Source organism: Microtus pennsylvanicus, chromosome 1 (assembly GCF_037038515.1).
Source record: "Microtus pennsylvanicus isolate mMicPen1 chromosome 1, mMicPen1.hap1, whole genome shotgun sequence".
Classification (NCBI taxonomy): domain Eukaryota; kingdom Metazoa; phylum Chordata; class Mammalia; order Rodentia; family Cricetidae; genus Microtus; species Microtus pennsylvanicus.
The window spans coordinates 136421183-136438921 of NC_134579.1; the positions used below are offsets into that span (position 1 = coordinate 136421183).

The 17739-nt window shown below is 53.4% G+C and overlaps 1 protein-coding gene across 3 annotated transcripts; it reads right to left on the bottom strand.

Moving 5' to 3' along the window:
* Positions 1 to 1256: 1256 nt before the first annotated feature.
* On the bottom strand, positions 1257 to 17359 carry Lrfn1 (leucine rich repeat and fibronectin type III domain containing 1). Of its 3 annotated transcripts, none has more exons than XM_075987073.1 (5): positions 17192 to 17359; positions 14712 to 14744; positions 11364 to 11418; positions 9301 to 10728; positions 1257 to 2951 (listed from the first exon to the last, which is right to left on the bottom strand). In XM_075987073.1, exons 4-5 carry the CDS (start codon positions 10689 to 10691, stop codon positions 2051 to 2053), a joined length of 2292 nt encoding a protein of 763 aa, XP_075843188.1. In that variant the 5' UTR covers positions 10692 to 10728; positions 11364 to 11418; positions 14712 to 14744; positions 17192 to 17359; the 3' UTR covers positions 1257 to 2050. The 3 variants fall into 3 exon arrangements, with proteins under 3 accessions (XP_075843188.1, XP_075843197.1, XP_075843208.1); XM_075987082.1 differs by lacking the exon at positions 17192 to 17359 and adding an exon at positions 16900 to 17111; XM_075987093.1 differs by lacking the exon at positions 17192 to 17359 and adding an exon at positions 15692 to 16318.
* Between the last annotated feature and the right edge of the window lie 380 nt (positions 17360 to 17739).

The window sequence follows — 17739 nt, forward strand, 5'->3', positions numbered from 1 at the left end:
CCCCACGCCCAATTTCTACCCTCACTGTTAAATCTGTTTTCCCCAAGATATATACCCATACACCTGGCCCTCCAGAGGTTTAAGGGAAGACAACTGAAAGTTCAAGGCCAGCCTGGGCTACATATATCAAGATCCTGTCAAAAAAAAAAAAAAAAAACCCAAAAAACCCTGCTGGTTGTGATGTTGCATGCTTACAGTCTCTACACTCAGGAGGCAGAGACAAAGGGGGGCTACCACACATTTGAAGCCAGTCTGAGATCAGGCATGGCAGTGCAAACCCACAATCCCAGCATTTGATAGAGGCAAGAAAATCACAAAGTTGGGAGGTTAACCCACCCTCTATAGGGGGTTTTCAGAGAAACTCAGTGCTACATAGGAGACCCTGTCAAAAACTATATATACACACATATATAAGCATACACAAACTCCTGTATGTATATATAGGTGTATGTGCCTGACATGTCTCAGTTGGTAAAATGTTTGTCATGCAAACATGGGGACCTCAGTTAAGACCCCCAGAATCCACATAAATAACACATCTATAACTCCAGTGCTGGAGGCAGAAGTGAATATCAGAGAACCCAGGAGTTCACTGGCCAGACAGTCTAATCAAATTGATGCATCCTGTGAGAGACTGCCTCAAAAACTAAGGTGGGGAATGACGGAGGAAGATAGCCAACATGTACCTCTGACCTCCCCATTCACACATATGGATGAGTGTACCAGCACATACATGTTTTACACACACACCAAATAAGTAAATAAATACTATGTGGAATTACTTTTTTGTTGTTTTGAGATAGACTTACTATGTAGCCCTAGCTGGTTTGGAACTCATTATGTCGACTAGGCTGGACTCGGGATCACAGTGATCCGCCTGCCTCTGCCCTGCAAGTTGTAGGATTAAAGGTAAGGGTCATTATGCCCAGCTGAAATTACTATTAAATAAACTCATCTCAATTTTCCACCTTTCTGGTTATGCCGTGACATGTTGTCTAACCCACCTGCCCTCAGGGTCCTCACCTGCAGAGTGAGCTAACGGTACCGACTTCCTAGGGTTACTGTGAGGATTGGTTGGTTTAAAGGTTACCCACACAGTGGCCACCTGTCAGTCATTTTTTGCTACTTCCCGCCTCCGAATCTGCCTGCCAGTTTCTCGATCCTTACTGTCGTGTTCTCTTCAGTCTGATTCAGAGTCCTCCTCCCCCGAGATAGGCGCGTGGGCACACCACACACACACACACACCACACACTGGTCAGCAGAGCCGCCTCAGACACAGAAAAAAGTTTAATTCTGCTGCGGCGGAGGGTCCCGGCTCCGATAGAGGGATTTGGTTTTTGGATTTTGTCTGTGTGGGGATTTGTTGTGGAGACGAGGAAGGCAGAGGGAAGAGTCTGGTCCTTTGTGGGACCTGCCCGGGAGATGGTGAGCAGAGGGAATCAGGAGAGACAAGGACACAGGACAAAAAAAATAAATAAACTAAAAAAATCAACGGCGGTCGGAGGAAGAGACGACCATGGGACAGAAAAAAGGGAGACAAGTACGGAAAGACCGACGACAGTGGGCAGGAAATAACGAGGACACAGAGAGGAGGAAGGAGGAGCCCCTTCTTCCAAACCAGACTAGGTGGGACCAGGGAGGGGACTGGGGTCTTGGGGACTGGAGGCTTTGGAGGCCGCCGCGGGGCAGAATGAGATCTAGTCCAGCCAGATACAAGGAATGGGCCCCTCGCCCCTACCCCAGGGTCCCAGGTGGGGGAGGGGACTCGTGTCTCAGTGCTGCAGTGTGGGGGGGCCCCGCCCCTCCCCGCGCTTCGCTGTGTAAGGCACCGGCTCCGGCAAGGTCCGCGAGCGCGCGGGGGGCGGGGCGGAGGAGTGGAGTCGGAGAGGCCGGCGGCCCACCTCCAATCACGGACTCGAGTGGGCTCGGCCCTGACTGCGGCTGGCCCCGCCCCTCGCGCATCCCTTCTCTCCAGCCTTCCCTGCATCCAGCCGGGCTGGGCAACTAAGTGCGGCCCCACAGGCGTCCCGGTGCCCGTGCGCCCGCCGCTCACACGGTACTCTCCAGCATCCATTCGGTGCTGGTGAAGGCCAGGCGTGCCCGGGCGGAGCCCAGCCCCAGGTCTCCATCTTCCCCGGCCGCGCCCCCTCCGGCCCCGTCCAGGTGTGGCGTGGACCGGTGGCGCTTTGTCCGGCGGGCGCGGCGCGGGTAACTGTGGCTCTGGAACAGCGCTCCGTAGTCCCCATCAAAGGAATAGCGTTGTTGTGGCCTCGGTCGGGCCGGGGCTCCCCCAGGAACCAGAGCTAGCGTCGGGGGCGCTGAAGTTGGAGGCCCCAAGGCTCCCGAACGGCTCCTTCGAGGACCAGTTACAGCTCTAGATTCCTCCCCAGAAGTTTCCTCGGAGGGCAGCAAGCACAGCGAGGTGGCCGAGCCACCCAGAGAGCGTCCAAGCACCACCTCTAGCTCAGTGGAAGTCGCCTCCGCCTCGGTTGCCTTTGCCTCAATGGCTGCAGGGACCGCCACCTCCCGCAGAGCCTCGTAGCGGTCTGGAGCCGGTGGGGCTGAGGGCTGCTGCGAGCCCGAGCCGGCTCCGTTGGTCTGAGAGCACACGTGGCTGACCCGAGGGGGCGACCTGGACGTGCCCTTGATACGACGGCTGTCCCCATCGCCGTACACCTTGTAGCGAATCATAAGTAGAACGATGAAAACGAGGACCGAGGCTACGATGACGCCCCCGATGGCGATGATCATGGTGCCGCCCAAGAAGTGGGCCCTCAGCGGGCGGCACGGTGCGGGATCTCCCGCCGTGGTGAACTGCACACAGCCCACCACTCTGGTAGCCGGCAGAGCGGTGGCCCCATCGTCGTAAACTGCCAGCACACACAAGTCATAAGCGCGGCCAGCCGCCAGATCATTCACCAGGAAGGTCTGGCTGGTAGATGGAATCATCCTGCGGAAAGGGGTGGGATCAGGACGGATCTTAACCACACCCCATCACTTTATGCCCCGACCAAGGGAAACAATGCTACTGGTGTCTACAGCAGCCATTTGAGGCCCTCCTCCATCAATAAAGTCAGCCTTACTGGTTCGCGACTCAGGACCACGCCCCCGTATCTACATGCTCTGCCTTCAGACTGACTTACCTTGAGCATCACCTACTGGGACTCTCTACTCCCAGGGTGGACAGTTGTCATCTGCATATATCTACCATTTAAGGAGCTCAGTGTTGTGGCCACTCCTTTTAATCTACATGTCCTTCCTTCCTTCAGATGGATACTGACGTCAATAATTGGTTTATCCCTGCGAGGGCAATGGCTGAACGTTCGGTCCCTGGTTTTCATCCTGTCTCACCTCCTGAATGCTAAGATCTCAGGCTTACAGACATGCACCTCCACGTCGTCTTAGTTTGTTTGGTTTCGTTTTGCGAGGTAGGGATCAGACCCCCATCTTCCTTCAAGCATTCTACCAGTTTAGCTCCATTCCCAGCCATATCCACCTTGATATACATTCTTGCCTTTGCGGGAGAAGGCATGCTGTAGAATATGCCCCAGCTCTGGGTAAAAGCTCTGGCTCCTAGCTCAGTTTCCCAAGCACCTCAGCTACAATTTCCCATTCATTCCCCTTCTAATTGTACTCTGGCTTACAAGTCGTGTCCCTTCGAGTCACCTTGAGACAGCTCCTCTAGAGGCAACCAGCTGTTATATTTATGACAATCACTGTACCACCAGAATTCCAGAAATCAGTTCATTGACCCATACTCCCCAAATCTCATCTACAATTGACTAAGAAGCATGGGTTTCTTTTCTTCCGTTTTCTTTCTTTCTTTCCTTTTCTTTTTTTTGTCTATAGGCCAGTCTCCTCAAATGAGGTACACTGTATAGCAAAATTCTTCAGTTAAACATCTGGGAGTCACAACTCTTGGATAGGATCTCTTCTCTGCGCCCCCACCCCCACCATACACAAGTGTCTTAACTTCTCTGTGCATCATTTAACATTTCTCCTGGGGACAGTAAGAATCCCCACATCCCAGTGATAGCATGGGGAATGGATGAGTTAACATCTAAAACCTGATTATCTAAAGCTAAGGACCTCACCAGGAGCTAATATCCCATCATGTTGCTAGCAGCTCTTGTGGGCTCCCATTCTAAGGCTACCTGCCCTCTTCTACATCTCTCTCTCTCTTTATAAATTACATTTGGTCTACAGCAATGCCATCCTTAGCAGCCCTGACCTCATCTAAATCACATTTATTAATGTGTGTGCGTGTGTGCGTGTGTAAAGAGGAGGTCAGAGGACAACTTGCAGGAGTATGCTCTCTCCTTCCACCATGTGTGTCCCAGGGATTGGGACATGTGTGACTCAGTAGAAAGCATCTTGACCCCCTAAGCCATCTAACCAGCTGCACCCTCTCTATATTCCTCTTTGATCCACTTTAGGGCACTCCCTCCCAGACTTTGTTCTCTTTTGTTGATGAGCGTATCTCGGCACAGTCTGTTTTGGCAACTTCCAGCCTCGGGGAACCCAGGAGTGTGAAGTGCACCCTGAGTGGCACACCCAGCACCCAAACCTACAAACTCTTCTCTCCTGCCAAGGACCTGAGTGGCTAACCGCGGATGAGCTCCACCTCTTCCTCTGTTTGAGACCCCAGAGAACAAGTCCCAGCCCTTCTTAAAAGTCCTGCCTCATCCCTGCCCTGGCTTACCTGTCAGAGCTCCACAGGCCTGCCAGCCTTGGTCCTGAGACCCCCACCATGAAGGTCCCTGTCACCAGCCACTACCCTTCACTCCACGACTTCAAGCATAGGTCCTACTGTATCAAAAAGGCACTTGATTTTCTCATTAGGCTCCTTGCTTGTTATAGGCCACCCACCTCCAGCTGCCCTGACTTCCTTCTTGAATTAACTTTCCCTTTTTCTCTGCCAGAGGCTTAGATTCCCTTGTTTCTTCTCCCCAAATAACCAGTTGCTAGGGGCTTCCCCCTTCTCAAGGACAGTCACTGGCTCCTTAAGAAAGCCAGAGCCCACGAGCTTCTCATTGGCTGCCAGACCAGAGCAAGCAGCCAAGCAGGCTTCTCGTTGGCTGTCACCTCAGCCCATGGCTGCAGAGAGGAAGTTAACTCCTGCAGTGCTGGTCTATGTACAGCATCCGCAATGGAGGATGCAGGGCAGAACTGAGGCCCTCTGGAGAGAAGAGGAGTCCTGGGAACTTGCCCAGGTTGGGGTCATCAAGAGCTGCTAACAGGCTGAGTTTTAAACGTTTTCCCACCCTGTCACATGGTGACTGTGGATCAGAGAGGAGCAGAGAAGAGAGATGGGGAAACACACACACAATCTGAATGACTGACAGATATGCATCCTCCATTCCCCTCCATCCCTGCCTGGCAAACACTAGGTATTCAATAAGTGTGCGTTCAAGCACATGAAAAATAGCTCTGCCGCTTTCTGCGTCTGAGAGCAAATGATCTCTCCCACAGCGCCTCAAGTTCTGGGTCTGAAAAGAAAGAGAATGGAGGGTATAGTAGGGCCCCTGCTTAGAATCCCCCAGTGAGGGGCTGGGGCGTGGCTCAGTGGTAGAGCCCTTGCCTAGAACCCCCCAGTGAGGGGCTGGGGTGTGGCTCAGTGGTAAAGCCCCTGCCTAGAATCCCCCAGTGAGGGGCTGGGATGTGGCTCAGTGGTAGAGCCCCTGCCTAGAATCCCCCAGTGAGGGTTGGGGAGTGGCTCAGTGGTAGAGCCCCTGCCTAGAATTCCCAAGTAAAAGGCTAGGAGAATTACAGATTGCCTAGCACGTGTGAGGGCCTGGTTTCAATCAACAATACTACAAAGAAATGAATGAATTAAAATAAAATAAAATAAAATAGAGGCTGGCAAGATGGCTCCGTGGGTAAGGGAACTTGCCACTAAACCTATCAACCAGAGTTTAATCCCCAAGATTCACATGGTGGCAGGAGAGAACTGATTCCCACAAGCTGTTCTCTGATCACTACATGCACGCTATGACATGAAAGCCCCCCCACACACAAATAAACGTAAGTTGAAGAATGTTAAGTGAGCCACACGCACAAAAGAAAAAGTAACTTTAAATTCTTCAAATGAAATAAATGGAGTGATGGCAACTGCTTCATAGAAAAGTTGGAAGTAGAATACGGCCACAGCCTTGGACATAGTTTATGAAGGCTTCTCTTTGGTGTCTTGGCTTGCTGACTGCTTGTAAGAATGGGTCAGTCTAATCTATCTAGGGAGGGCACATGAGAGAGTCAACGATGTCATCAGTGCTTGACAGCCAGAAGCAAAAGGAGGAATTGTGCACTTGGTATAGTCCCTGAAATCTCAGCATCCAGAATTCTGTGCCAGCCTGGGACTACACCGTCAAAGGCTAGTCTAGACTACCAGGGTGAAAGCCTGTCTCAAAACCAAAAGACAAGCAGAGCCAAGAGGAAAAAGAGGCCCCTGGCAAGCAGAGGTGCGGCCAAGAGACAGGCTTTTTTATAAAGGGCTGAGAACAGTCAAGTTGTTGGGACGACCACAGATGAGGAAATAGTTCTAAACCCTCTGATAACCCAAAGGAAGAGAAGCATGGGGCTAGGCACTCAGCAGCCATCTACAGTGCACAAGGAGGGCAAACAAGATGTGTCTATGCAGCCTGCAGCCCTTTACCAAGTGCCCTCTGTGTCACTCTTGCTGTGTGCCAGGGTCTGTGGCTGAGAGCCACGCCGACACACTACCAAGATGGACAGGCCACAGGGCTCAAGCCCCACTGGTCTCCTCGGCACCCAGGGACCAATGGTCACATTGGAAGCAGATAAGCTGCCTTTTTTTAAAATTGTTTTGTTTGTTGAGACAAGATCTCGCTGAGTAGCTCTTGGACTGACCTCAGCCACTACATACTATGGACTGACCTTGAGTGGAAGATTCTCTTGCTTCAGCCCCTCAAGTGCTTGGATCACAGGCATGTGCCACCACGTCTGCCTCAGAGCTGACCTTTGTATTCAGAAAACACACATATTGAACACCTACTGTCTCCCAGGTAAGGATGGAAGCGAGGTAGGTAATTATTTCTTTATAAATTCTTATTTTCAGGGCTGGGCAGTGGTGGCGCACACCTTTAATCTCAGCACTCGGGAGGCAGAAGCAGACAGATATCTGTGAGTTTGAGGCCAGCCTGGTCTACAGAGTGAGCTCCAGGACAGTCAGGGGTACACAGAGAAACCCTGTCTCAGATAATAATAAATAATATATGAACTAATCTCTGTGCATTTCCAGCTTACCCTTCTCTTTTCTCCTCTATAACCCACAGCCGCACCCGTCAGGGCCCTGTGCAGTGCTGAGCCGAAATGAGCAATGGAGGAAAGCAGCTGACAGCTATCCGCGCTAGGCCTGTTCTACCTCAGACAATGCGGAAGGAACTTGGGAGTACACATTAGACTTTTGGCAACTTGACACAAGCTAGGGTCACCTGGGAACCTCAACAGAGAAAATGTTCCCATCATATGGTCTGTAGGGAAGGCTGGGGGGCATGTTCTTGACTAATGATTGACATGGAATGAGAGGGCCCAGCTCAGTGTGGGCGGGGCCACCCATGGGCAGGAGGTCCTGAACTGTATAAGAAAGCATAGGGAGCAAGCTAGTAAGCAGCACTCCTCCATGGCCTCTGCTTCAGTTCTTGCTTCCTGGTTCCTGCCTTGAGTGTGATGGACTGTGGCCTTAGAGCTGTAAGACAAAAAAAAATAAACCCTTTCCTTCCCAAGTTGTTTTTGGTCAGGGTGGGATTTGTTTGTTTGGTTTGGTTTGGTTTTTGATGGCAATAGTGTTTTTTATTATGTTTTGTTGTTGCTTTGGGACAAGGTTTCTCTGTGTAGCCCTGGCTGTCCTGGAACTCACTCTGTAGACCAGACTCAAACTCAGGGATCCGCCTGCCTCTGCCTCCTAAGTGCTGGGATTAAAGGCATGTGCCACCACCGCCTGTCTTGGTCACAGTGTTTATTGCAGTAATAGAAACCAAACTAGAACATTACTTTCTATTTTTCTCATGCTTTTTGCTTTCTGTTTCTATAATGTATCTGATTGGAATAGTACTAGTGACATAAATAGAAACATAACCATAAACACGTGTGTTTTATGTGCCATAATGTTTAACTGATGGAATTCATGATGAGAGGCCTCTGGAGAGCAAGTGATGCTGTCCATGAACCCCGTGAGATATTTGTTGTATGGTACTGGGAATGGAATTCAGTGCCTCCCCAGCTTAGCAGGTATTCCACCCCTGAGCCATGCCCAGCCCTCACTGGGGATTCTAGGCAGGGGCTCCACCCCTGAGTCACACCCCAGCCCCTCTTACTGGGGGATTCTAGGCAGGGGCTCTACCACTGGACCACACCCCAGCCCCTCACTGGGGGATTCTAGGCAGGAGCTCTACCACTGAGCCACACCCCAACCCCTTACTGGGGATTCTAGGCAGGGGCTCTACCCCTGAGTCACACCCCCAGCTCCTCACTGGGGGATTCTAGGCAGGGGCTCTACCACTGAGCCACACCCCAGCCCCTCACTGGGGGATTCTAGGCAGGGGCTCTACCCCTGAGTCACACCCCAGCTCCTCACTGGGGGATTCTAGGCAGGGGCTCTACCACTGAGCCACACCCCAGCCCCTCACTGGGGGATTCTAGGCAGGGGCTCTACCCCTGAGTCACACCCCAGCCCCTCACTGGGGGATTCTAGGCAGGGGCTCTATCACTGAGCCACACCCCAGCTCCTCACTGGGGGATTCTAGGCAGGGGCTCTACCACTGAGCCACACCCCAGCTCCTCACTGGGGGATTCTAGGCAGGGGCTCTACCACTGAGCCACACCCCAGCTCCTCACTGGGGGATTCTAGGCAGGGGCTCTACCACTGAGCCACACCCCAGCTCCTCACTGGGGGATTCTAGGCAGGGGCTCTATCTCCCTATAACTGAGCTCCAACTCCAGTTCTCTTTTTTCTACTTTTAAAATTTTGAGACTGAATGTCTCCAAGTTGTCCAGGCCAGCCTTGTCCTTGCAATCCTCCTGCCTCAGCTTCCCAAAGGCTAGGATCAGAAGCCTGAAGCACCAGGCCCTGGTCACTTTTATAACTCAGCCCAGCCCAACACTGGCTCACATTTTTCCACAAACATCTCCTAAGTTCAAGAAACACAAAGACAGCGCAGCAGAAAAGGAGGCAACTACAGATCTATGCAAAGCCCCGTCTAAGCAAGGTTAATGAGATGGATGAGCAGATGGTCAGGGGGCAGGATGGAGAGGAATTCCCGGGGCAGCAGCACCCCACTCACCTGTAGACCAGAGAGTCATCCGCAGAGCTGTTGTATTGCACTTGGTACATGCGGATGCCAGGCACTGGCCTCTGGGCCGGCCAGCGGATGAGCACGGAGCTGGATGTGAGTTCAGCAGCCACAAGCCGGCGTTCAGTGGTTGAATCATTGGCACCAGGTCGGCCTGGTGTGGCGATGTCAGAAGAACCAGGCTCAGTGAGAGGCGGTGGGGCAGCAGGCGGGGGCGCCATCAGTGGCAGAGGTACCACACATACCTCCACCGGCGCAGTGGCTTCCCCGGCAGCATTGGAGGCTATGCAAGTGAAGGTACCGCTGTCCCTCAAGGTGGTGATGGTCACATCCAGCGTTCCATCCCCACGGACCCGGGTCCGGCTGGAGTTCCCCAGCAGCCGCCCATCAGGTGCCACCCAATGCACCACGGGCTCAGGGTCACCCACCGCCCGACAGCGCAGACTGACAGCCTGGCCCTCTACTACCAGGGCCTTGCCCCCTGCCTGCCGCGTGATGAGCGGGGGCTCACACAGAAATTCCTCCTCCGGGATGGACCAGAAGTAGCGGTCAGTGAGATGCTCGGGCGTGGCACATGTCTCCAAGTCATCCTCCCTGGTCAGGCGCCGCAGCCAGAGCAGTTCACAGTTGCAGTGCAGCGGGTTGCCACCAAAGCTGACGGTCAGTGGGGTGGGTGGCTTGGGCCCACCACCCTGGGACCTCAGGAAAAGCCCGTCGGGGGGCAGTTTATGCAGACGGTTAGAGGTCATGTCTAAGCGTACGAGTTTGTGCAGCTGCACGAAGGTACCCTCTGCAATATGATCAATGAGGTTGTGGTCCAGCGTGAGGGTGTTCAAGTTCACCATCTGACCCACCGCCTCCCACGGCAGTGCCTCCAGGTTGTTGTAGGACAGATCCAGATCCTCCACAGTGGACAGGAAGGCGTCAAAAGCTGCCGACTCCACCTTACGGATCTGATTGTTGCCGAGGATCAAGTGGCGGAGGTTACCCAAGCCCCGGAGCTGGTCTCCGCGTACCTCTGCCAGGCGGTTGCTGTCGAGGTGCAGGGCCCTGAGAGCACGAAGATCAGCAAAGGCGCCGGCTGCCACCTGACCAATAGTGTTGCGAGACAGGGTGAGGTGGACCAGGCTGGTCATGTTGGCAAAGTCTCGACGACGCACAGCCGCAATGAAATTGTCAGTGAGCCGCAGCTCTACCACGCGCCTGTCAATGGCGGGTGGCACGAAGAGCAGGCCAGTCTTGGCACACAGCATGGTCAGCGTAGGTGCCACGTTCTGGCAGATGCAGCGACCGGGGCAGGGCTGGCCGCGAGATGTCCCTACCCAGAGCAGCAGCAGAAAGGGGAGAGCAGCAGGTGTTGGCGAGAAGAGCCCTGGAGCCATGGTGCAGGGGGAAGGTAGGAGAAGCGGGAGGTGATACCTGGAGGGGAGGAAGATAGTCAACCAGGCTACCTGGTTCGATACCCCTGAAACCCTGGGATGTGCTGCTGAAAGTCAAACTGGATCCTTTAACTTCCAATGAATGAGTTCTGAACAACAGACTTCAAAGCAGCTGACATACATGACCACTTTTTAAAAAATTTATTCATTCATTCATGTATGAGGCAGGGTCTCACTGTGTAGCCTGGACTGGCCTGAACACCCATTGTAGGTCAGGCTGGCCTCAAACTCACTCAGATCAGCCTGCCTCTGCCTTCCAAGAGCTAGGATTAAACACCAGGCCACCACCTAGCCTTTCTTTTTCTGAGACAAAGTATCACTGCATCCCAGGTTGGCTTTGAATTCATGATCCTCCTGTGTCTGCCTTCTAAGTGCTAGGATTACAGATCTGGGCCAAAACACCCAGATCTGATCACAAAATTTCCATAATAATTGGCAAATCACCACTGCGTTACTCTGAAGTCATCTACCCTCTACCTGCCATGATTCTAAGAGTTCCCCAGTTGCCCACAACCTCCCAGCCCACCAAATATTCTCAAATCACTGTTGGCCGAAACTTAGGACCAAGGATGTCAAACAGACACTCTTAGTTCGAGTTCCAGCTGTGACACTTACTAGCTGTGCGACCTCGGGCACGTGTCTGAACCTTTCTGAATCTCGGTTTCTTCATCTGTAAAATGGAGAGAAGAAACAGGCCTTACTTTGGTGAGAATTATGTACACTCACGAGTGCAGCTGTTAGAACAGGACCTGCCACGTACAATGGGTTTAACACATACTAAAAATTATTCCCTGCAACACCACTGAGCGCCTAACACATACAAACACAGAACTGTGTGTGATGCGAAGAGTGGGTGCTATCATCTTAAATATTATTAATACTGCGTATGTGTGGCAGGGTCAGAGGACAACTTTGTGGAACTGGTTCTTCCACTCCACCTTCATGCGGCTCCCAGGAAGCAAACACAGGTTGCTACGCTTGTGCGGCAAGCTCCTTCTCTAATGGGCCATCTTGCTGGCTGACAGGTGCTTTGCAATCAAAGACATCTGAGCACAAATTCTGGTTCTCTCATTTACTAACTCTAGGAGACCGCAGTAATGATTCCCATACCTAAGCCATAATTTCTTTATTTTTCTCCCATTTTTAAGTTTTCATTGTTATTTTTCACTTGTTTGCAGCGTGGTGGTGTTACTATGTAGCCCAGGCTGGTTTTGAACTCACAAATCTCCTCAGTAGTAAGTTTTGTTGTTACTGAGACAAGGTCTCACTATGTACATCAGGCTGGCCTTGAATTCAGAGAGCCATCTGCCTGATTAAGGGCCTATCCACCACATCTGTCTTGTTCTTTAATACAGGATAGTATGCAGTACACCCTGTTTTTACAACTTGCTATATAGTTGAGGCTGGTTTTGAAGTCTTGATCCTCCTGCTTCAGCCTTCCAAGTACTGGAATCACAGGAGCATGCTACCACACCGGGACAGGCTAAAATTTCGGGACTTTATATGCTAAGACAATAACATCTTCACTGAGTGTATGCATGGGAACCACTGAGTACAGACGGAGCCCAGCACGCAGTAAGCACTCCATGAATGTTATGGACAAAAAAAAAAAAACAGAACAGAAAAGGTGGGAAAGGTTAAGAAAAAAGCATTAGCATCAGTCTGGGGAAGACCTCCTCTGAGTACAGTTTCTTTCTAGGTTCAGCTGAGCTCCTGAGCAGGAGGTGACTGGTACCAACAGTAAGTACACAGGAGGCCCATACATGCCCAGAGGCGCATGCGTGCACACACACTATGCCTCTGCTTCAGGCAAAACCTTCCGGCGGGGATTCCCCCTCCAGCAGCTGCAACCCACGACGTGTCAGCTCCCATCACAACACAGGGTGGGCGGTAGAGTGGGGGGGCAAAGAGGAAAGGATGGGAAGGGGGCATCCTTGAAGCTATTTTCCTCCCACCCTGCCCTATGCCCCAGCCCCTGCTGACCAACCTCCAAGAATCTGCGGGCCATGTGTGACCTAGATCTTTTAGCCCAAGGGAAGAAGACTGGGACCAAGAAAGTTGGAGAAAGGCTGAGAGAGTCAGAAGGGCCCAAGTGGGTAAGGAATGGACTGACAGAGAGCCACTGAAAGGGAGCAGGGCAAAAAGACAAAGCAGCATCCCAAGTGAAGTAGGCTCCAGGTGTGGCTCAGCAGAACATGTGCCTGGAATCCCCCAATGAGAAGCTGGGGGCGTGGCTTGGTGGTAGAGCTCCTGTCTGGAATCCCCCAATGAGGAGCTGGGGGCGTGGCTCAGTGGGAGAGCACTTGCCTAGAATCCAACCAAGAGAGACTAGGGGTGTGGCTCAGTGGTGGCATGTTTGCCTAACATACTTGAAGTTCTGGGTTCCCTCCCCAGCACTGCAAAAAGGGGACAGCCAGGTATGGTGGCAGACACCTTTAATCCCAACACTCAAGAGGTTCAAAGATGTAGACTAGCCTGGGTTACATATGGAGACCCAGTCTCAAGAAACCAAGCAAGAGACGAAAAGGCAGGTAACAGTTGAACAAAGAATAAAAAAAAAAATCTCAGTGAAGAAGAAAACACAGCAAAGAGATTGAACCAGAGATAGACAGAGAAGGAGGAAGGGAGAGACAGTGGAGGAAAGAGCTGGAGAGACAAAACAGGGGAGGAAAGAAACAAACTGAGGCAGGGCCAGGGCAGCCCAACATCTCTGAGCACCCCACCCCCATTCTGCCTTCCTCTCCCTCTAGGTTGCCGTTCTGTACTGAGGCCCAGGTCTGGCATGTGAGCCTCCACCATTGGCAGCCCTGCAGGCACCTGCTTGCTTTGGGTCTGTAGGCCCAGAACCCTGTTCTCTGAAGCAAGCATAGAGTTTCTCCTTGTACAGCTGCAGCAGACTCATAGGTAGGACAGCTGCAGTGAAGACAGCCATCTGTTACCGGAAGGCACTGTAGCACCTGGGGTCAGAAGCCCATCCCTCTGCGAGGGTTCACACCCCAACGCCCAGCTGTGTGTTACTTGGATGAAACAATATCACCCTCTGTGGCCCCCTGTACTCATTTGTGACAATGATGACACCTGGCTACCTCACATGGCCTTGGAGAGGGTTCAGTAAAAGTATTTAGTAGCTGGGCAGTGGTAATGCACTCACGCCTTTAATCTCAGCACTTGGGAAGCAGAGGCAGGCGGATCTCAGTGAGTTCGAGGCCAGCCTGGTCTACAAAGTGAGTTCCAGAACAGCATACACACACACACACACACACACACACACACACACAATATCATGCTTAGCCTATCCTTAGACTATATACATGCTACATAAATGTTAGATGACACAAACATTGTGTGTATGTGTGAGATGCTGGGGATGGAAACCCAGGGCCTTGTGCATGCTAAGCAAATGTGCTATGGGCTAAGCCACACCCCTAGTCCCTCACTAATGGATTCTAAGCGAGTGCTTTACAAGTATACTATTCCCTCCTCCTTCTTTTCCTCTTCTCCTCCTTCTCCTCCTCCTGCCTTTTTCCCTCCTCCTCCTTCTTTTTCTGAAACTGGGTTTCACTGTGTAGCCCAGGCTGGCCTCAAACTCACAATTCTCCTGCCTCGGCCCATTGAGTAATGGGATGATAGGCTTGTATCACCATACTGGCAGGGGTTAATCCATACCTAGAAACATTTATGAACCCTTACTGATAAAGTGGGACCCCATTTTCATGACCCCCTTACCTATCTTGAGAGATGTCATATCCTGACATAGGGCCCCTCTGAACCTCCTAACCAGCATGAGATGAACTCTTACCCAACTACAATGTTCAGTGACTTAAGTGGGAGTGGGCCCCTGCCTCCCTGGACACTGTGGCATTCTGCACTTAGATACACTTAGGTAGAGCTCTGGGCCTGCGCTGGCTTGCAATGGGTGCTATCACCCCACATCCCTTGCCCAGCCCAAGGCACTATACTTACCTCTCTTCAAGAAGTCAGGGCCTGGGCCGGTACCTGCAAAGGAACAAAACCACTGTCAGCATCTTCCAGCTTCTTTCTAGTCGCTGAGGCCTAGCTTGGAGAGCATCTGAGTCAAGGGAAACCCTACAGTGATCACTTTCTCAGGCTCCCTGATACAGGAGCTTCAGACTCTTAGAGGGACCCAAAAGTCATGTCCAAACCTTTGGAGACTGAGCCAAACCCCAGGAGTCCAAGATGTTGAGCTTTGCCCTCTGGTGTCTCAGAAGCGCTGGCCCCTTATCCCCTCCCCCATCTGCATCAGTTTTCTGGAGTATGGAATCTACCCACCACTCTTAGCAGCCCAAGAATTCTAAATTCCCAGGCTTCTCTTTTTGAGCCCCAGGAGCCTGGACTAGACATCTTATCCTTTAGAACTCAAGAGTTCTCAAATGGGCTCCCCATTTTCCAAGACCTGAGTGGCACCCAGAGCGCAGAGGTCAGGCGGTTTCTATCATGCCGTCACATCTGAATCCACGTCAACATTGGTGAGCCTATACCAAATGCATGTGAGCCCTAACCCAAGCTACAGGGGCATCACCTCAGTCTGGCTGCTCCCTACCCTCCAGGGCACGGAGCCCAGGATACAGTCACATTTGAGTTCCAGGACCACAGACTATGCCTTGCATGCTATACACAGGCCACACTTAAGACCCAGAAATAGGGTCAATCTTGTGCCCAAGGCACAGGTGCAAGGTACATGCCTAAACATACAGCACCTGATCCCCAGAGACTAGAGTAGAAGCGGACTCCCAAGAGAGACACACACCCTCAAGGACTGCATACACAGACATACAGAAAGAGAGAGAGTTTCCCTTACACATTCACAAATGTACAGATACAGAGAGACCTATATGCCCCTTAACAGAGAGCCAGGCATCTGCATCTATATAGCTCTTGCACCCTTGTCAACACACAGTGGCTCACACACACACAAGACTCACCTGCACAATGAAAGATACATAGGTGCACACTCTTACACACCTAGACACATTCATGCAACTTCACATGTTCCCACTGTGCAGCCATGAAGCTTCAAAAGCACCACCAGACACACACAGGTACAGCAGACACACACTTCACACATGTACACAAAACCCTTAGCACGGGCACACACTGACAAAGCTGAGAGCCGTGAACAAGCACACAGGCACTTTGCAGCCACTCTGAGAGGCTCACGCATCACAGATACACTCACACCACAGTCCCGTGAGGAACTAGCACACTTGTAAATGCACACAAAATAGCAAAGCACAAGCACAGTCAACAGCCCAAACAGCTCCACACTCATGGTCGCTGCCACCCGGTCCTCAGGGCCCTGAACTCCTGCCCCACCTACTTCCCAGGCCAAACACATTCTAACACCCTTTACATCCCGCCCCCAAAAGAACCAGGTACAAGCCAGGGTCAAAGTTCATAGTTCAGCAGGTGGGACTTCATAAGGAGGGGAAGGGGTTGAGTCCCAAAGCCCAGTTCCCAAAAGATTCTGCCACCAGCAACCCCTAGAGTTTCCCCAGCCTTGTCATCAAAGATATAGACAACTGAGGCCCTATCTGCAGATACCCGGCAGGTGGGGGAGTTAGGGTGGAGTGGGATGGAAAGGGCCAGGTCTTCACCCCCACCCTCCACTCTCCACCCCTCACCCCCCACCCCAGGGCCCATCTGTCCATCCCCTCGGCCTCTCATCCCTCCATCTGTCCACCTCCCGGCCTCCCATCCCCCTCCCCAACCAGCGACGGAGAAGAGGAGGAAGACATGGCCGTCTCCCCCAAGGATCACTGAGGACCCCCCCAGTTGACATGGACCGCCAGAGCAGCCAAGCCCCCCCATCCATACAGAGGCCTGGCCCCACTATGTGCTGAGCCTCAGCCCCTACCCCAGCAGGGTACCTGACACACACACACAGACACACACACACACACACCCTCGGAGACATCCAACCCGCATCCAACACACACACACACATACACACACACACATACATACACACACACACACCACGGATGGACACCCGAGCGAACACACCCGGCTCCGCAGCCCCTCGGATGGACATCCAACCCCTCCGGACACAGACCCCCAACGCAGCCAGCCGCACGCGCGCACAGGCCCACTGGGAGCCCCGCACACCTGGACGCACAGCCCCCGCACACACCTGCACACAGCCCCTCGGACGGGCGCGCCACAGCCCCCCAGATCCGGCGCCCCGGAGTGTGTGGGACACACGCGCGCACACACGCACACATGCACACATGCACACGCACGGCCGACCGCGGCCCCGCACACGCCCGGATGGCCACACCGGCGGGGCGCCGGGCACACACAGGGCCGCGGGCGGGCGCACGCCGGGCCCCGCCGCAGCGCCGCGGACACACGGGCACGCTCGTCCCCGCGCCCCCGCCCGCCGCTTCCAAAGAGCCCCGGGGACCGCCGCGGGCCGCGCTCACCCAGCCCGGGGGAGGGGGCCCGGGGCCCGGCCCCGCCGCCGCCGCCTCGCGCCGCGCCATGGTGGGGGGAGGGCCGGGGGAGGGGGCGCGGTGCCGCGGGGCCGCCTCCCGCCCGCCTCCCGCCCGCCCTCCCGCGCGCCGCCGCGCTCCGCCCTCCGCGTCGCCGCCGCAAGGGGGGGAAGGGGCGCCGGTCCTAGGTGGGGCGGCCACACGCACGCCCAGGTCGCCGCAGACCCCCTCTTCACTGTGGTCCAGCTTGGGCCCCGGCCCCACCTCTGTCCCTCCAGACCACGCCCCAGCGGCTTCTTGACCCCCCCCCCCACACACACACACCAGCTCTCTCCATCTCACCCTCGGAGTGGCGGGTCTTACCTCCTTTGAGACCCCAGACCATGTTGGTAAGCCACCTGGAAGCAAGACTGTGTTCTACTCTGTTTCGTGACCTCAGATGGGGGCGGGGGTGGGCACACCCTGTCAGGAAACCTAGACCATACACCTCTAATTCCAGAGGGACCTCAGATCATATCACAGCATCCTAGGGGATCCAG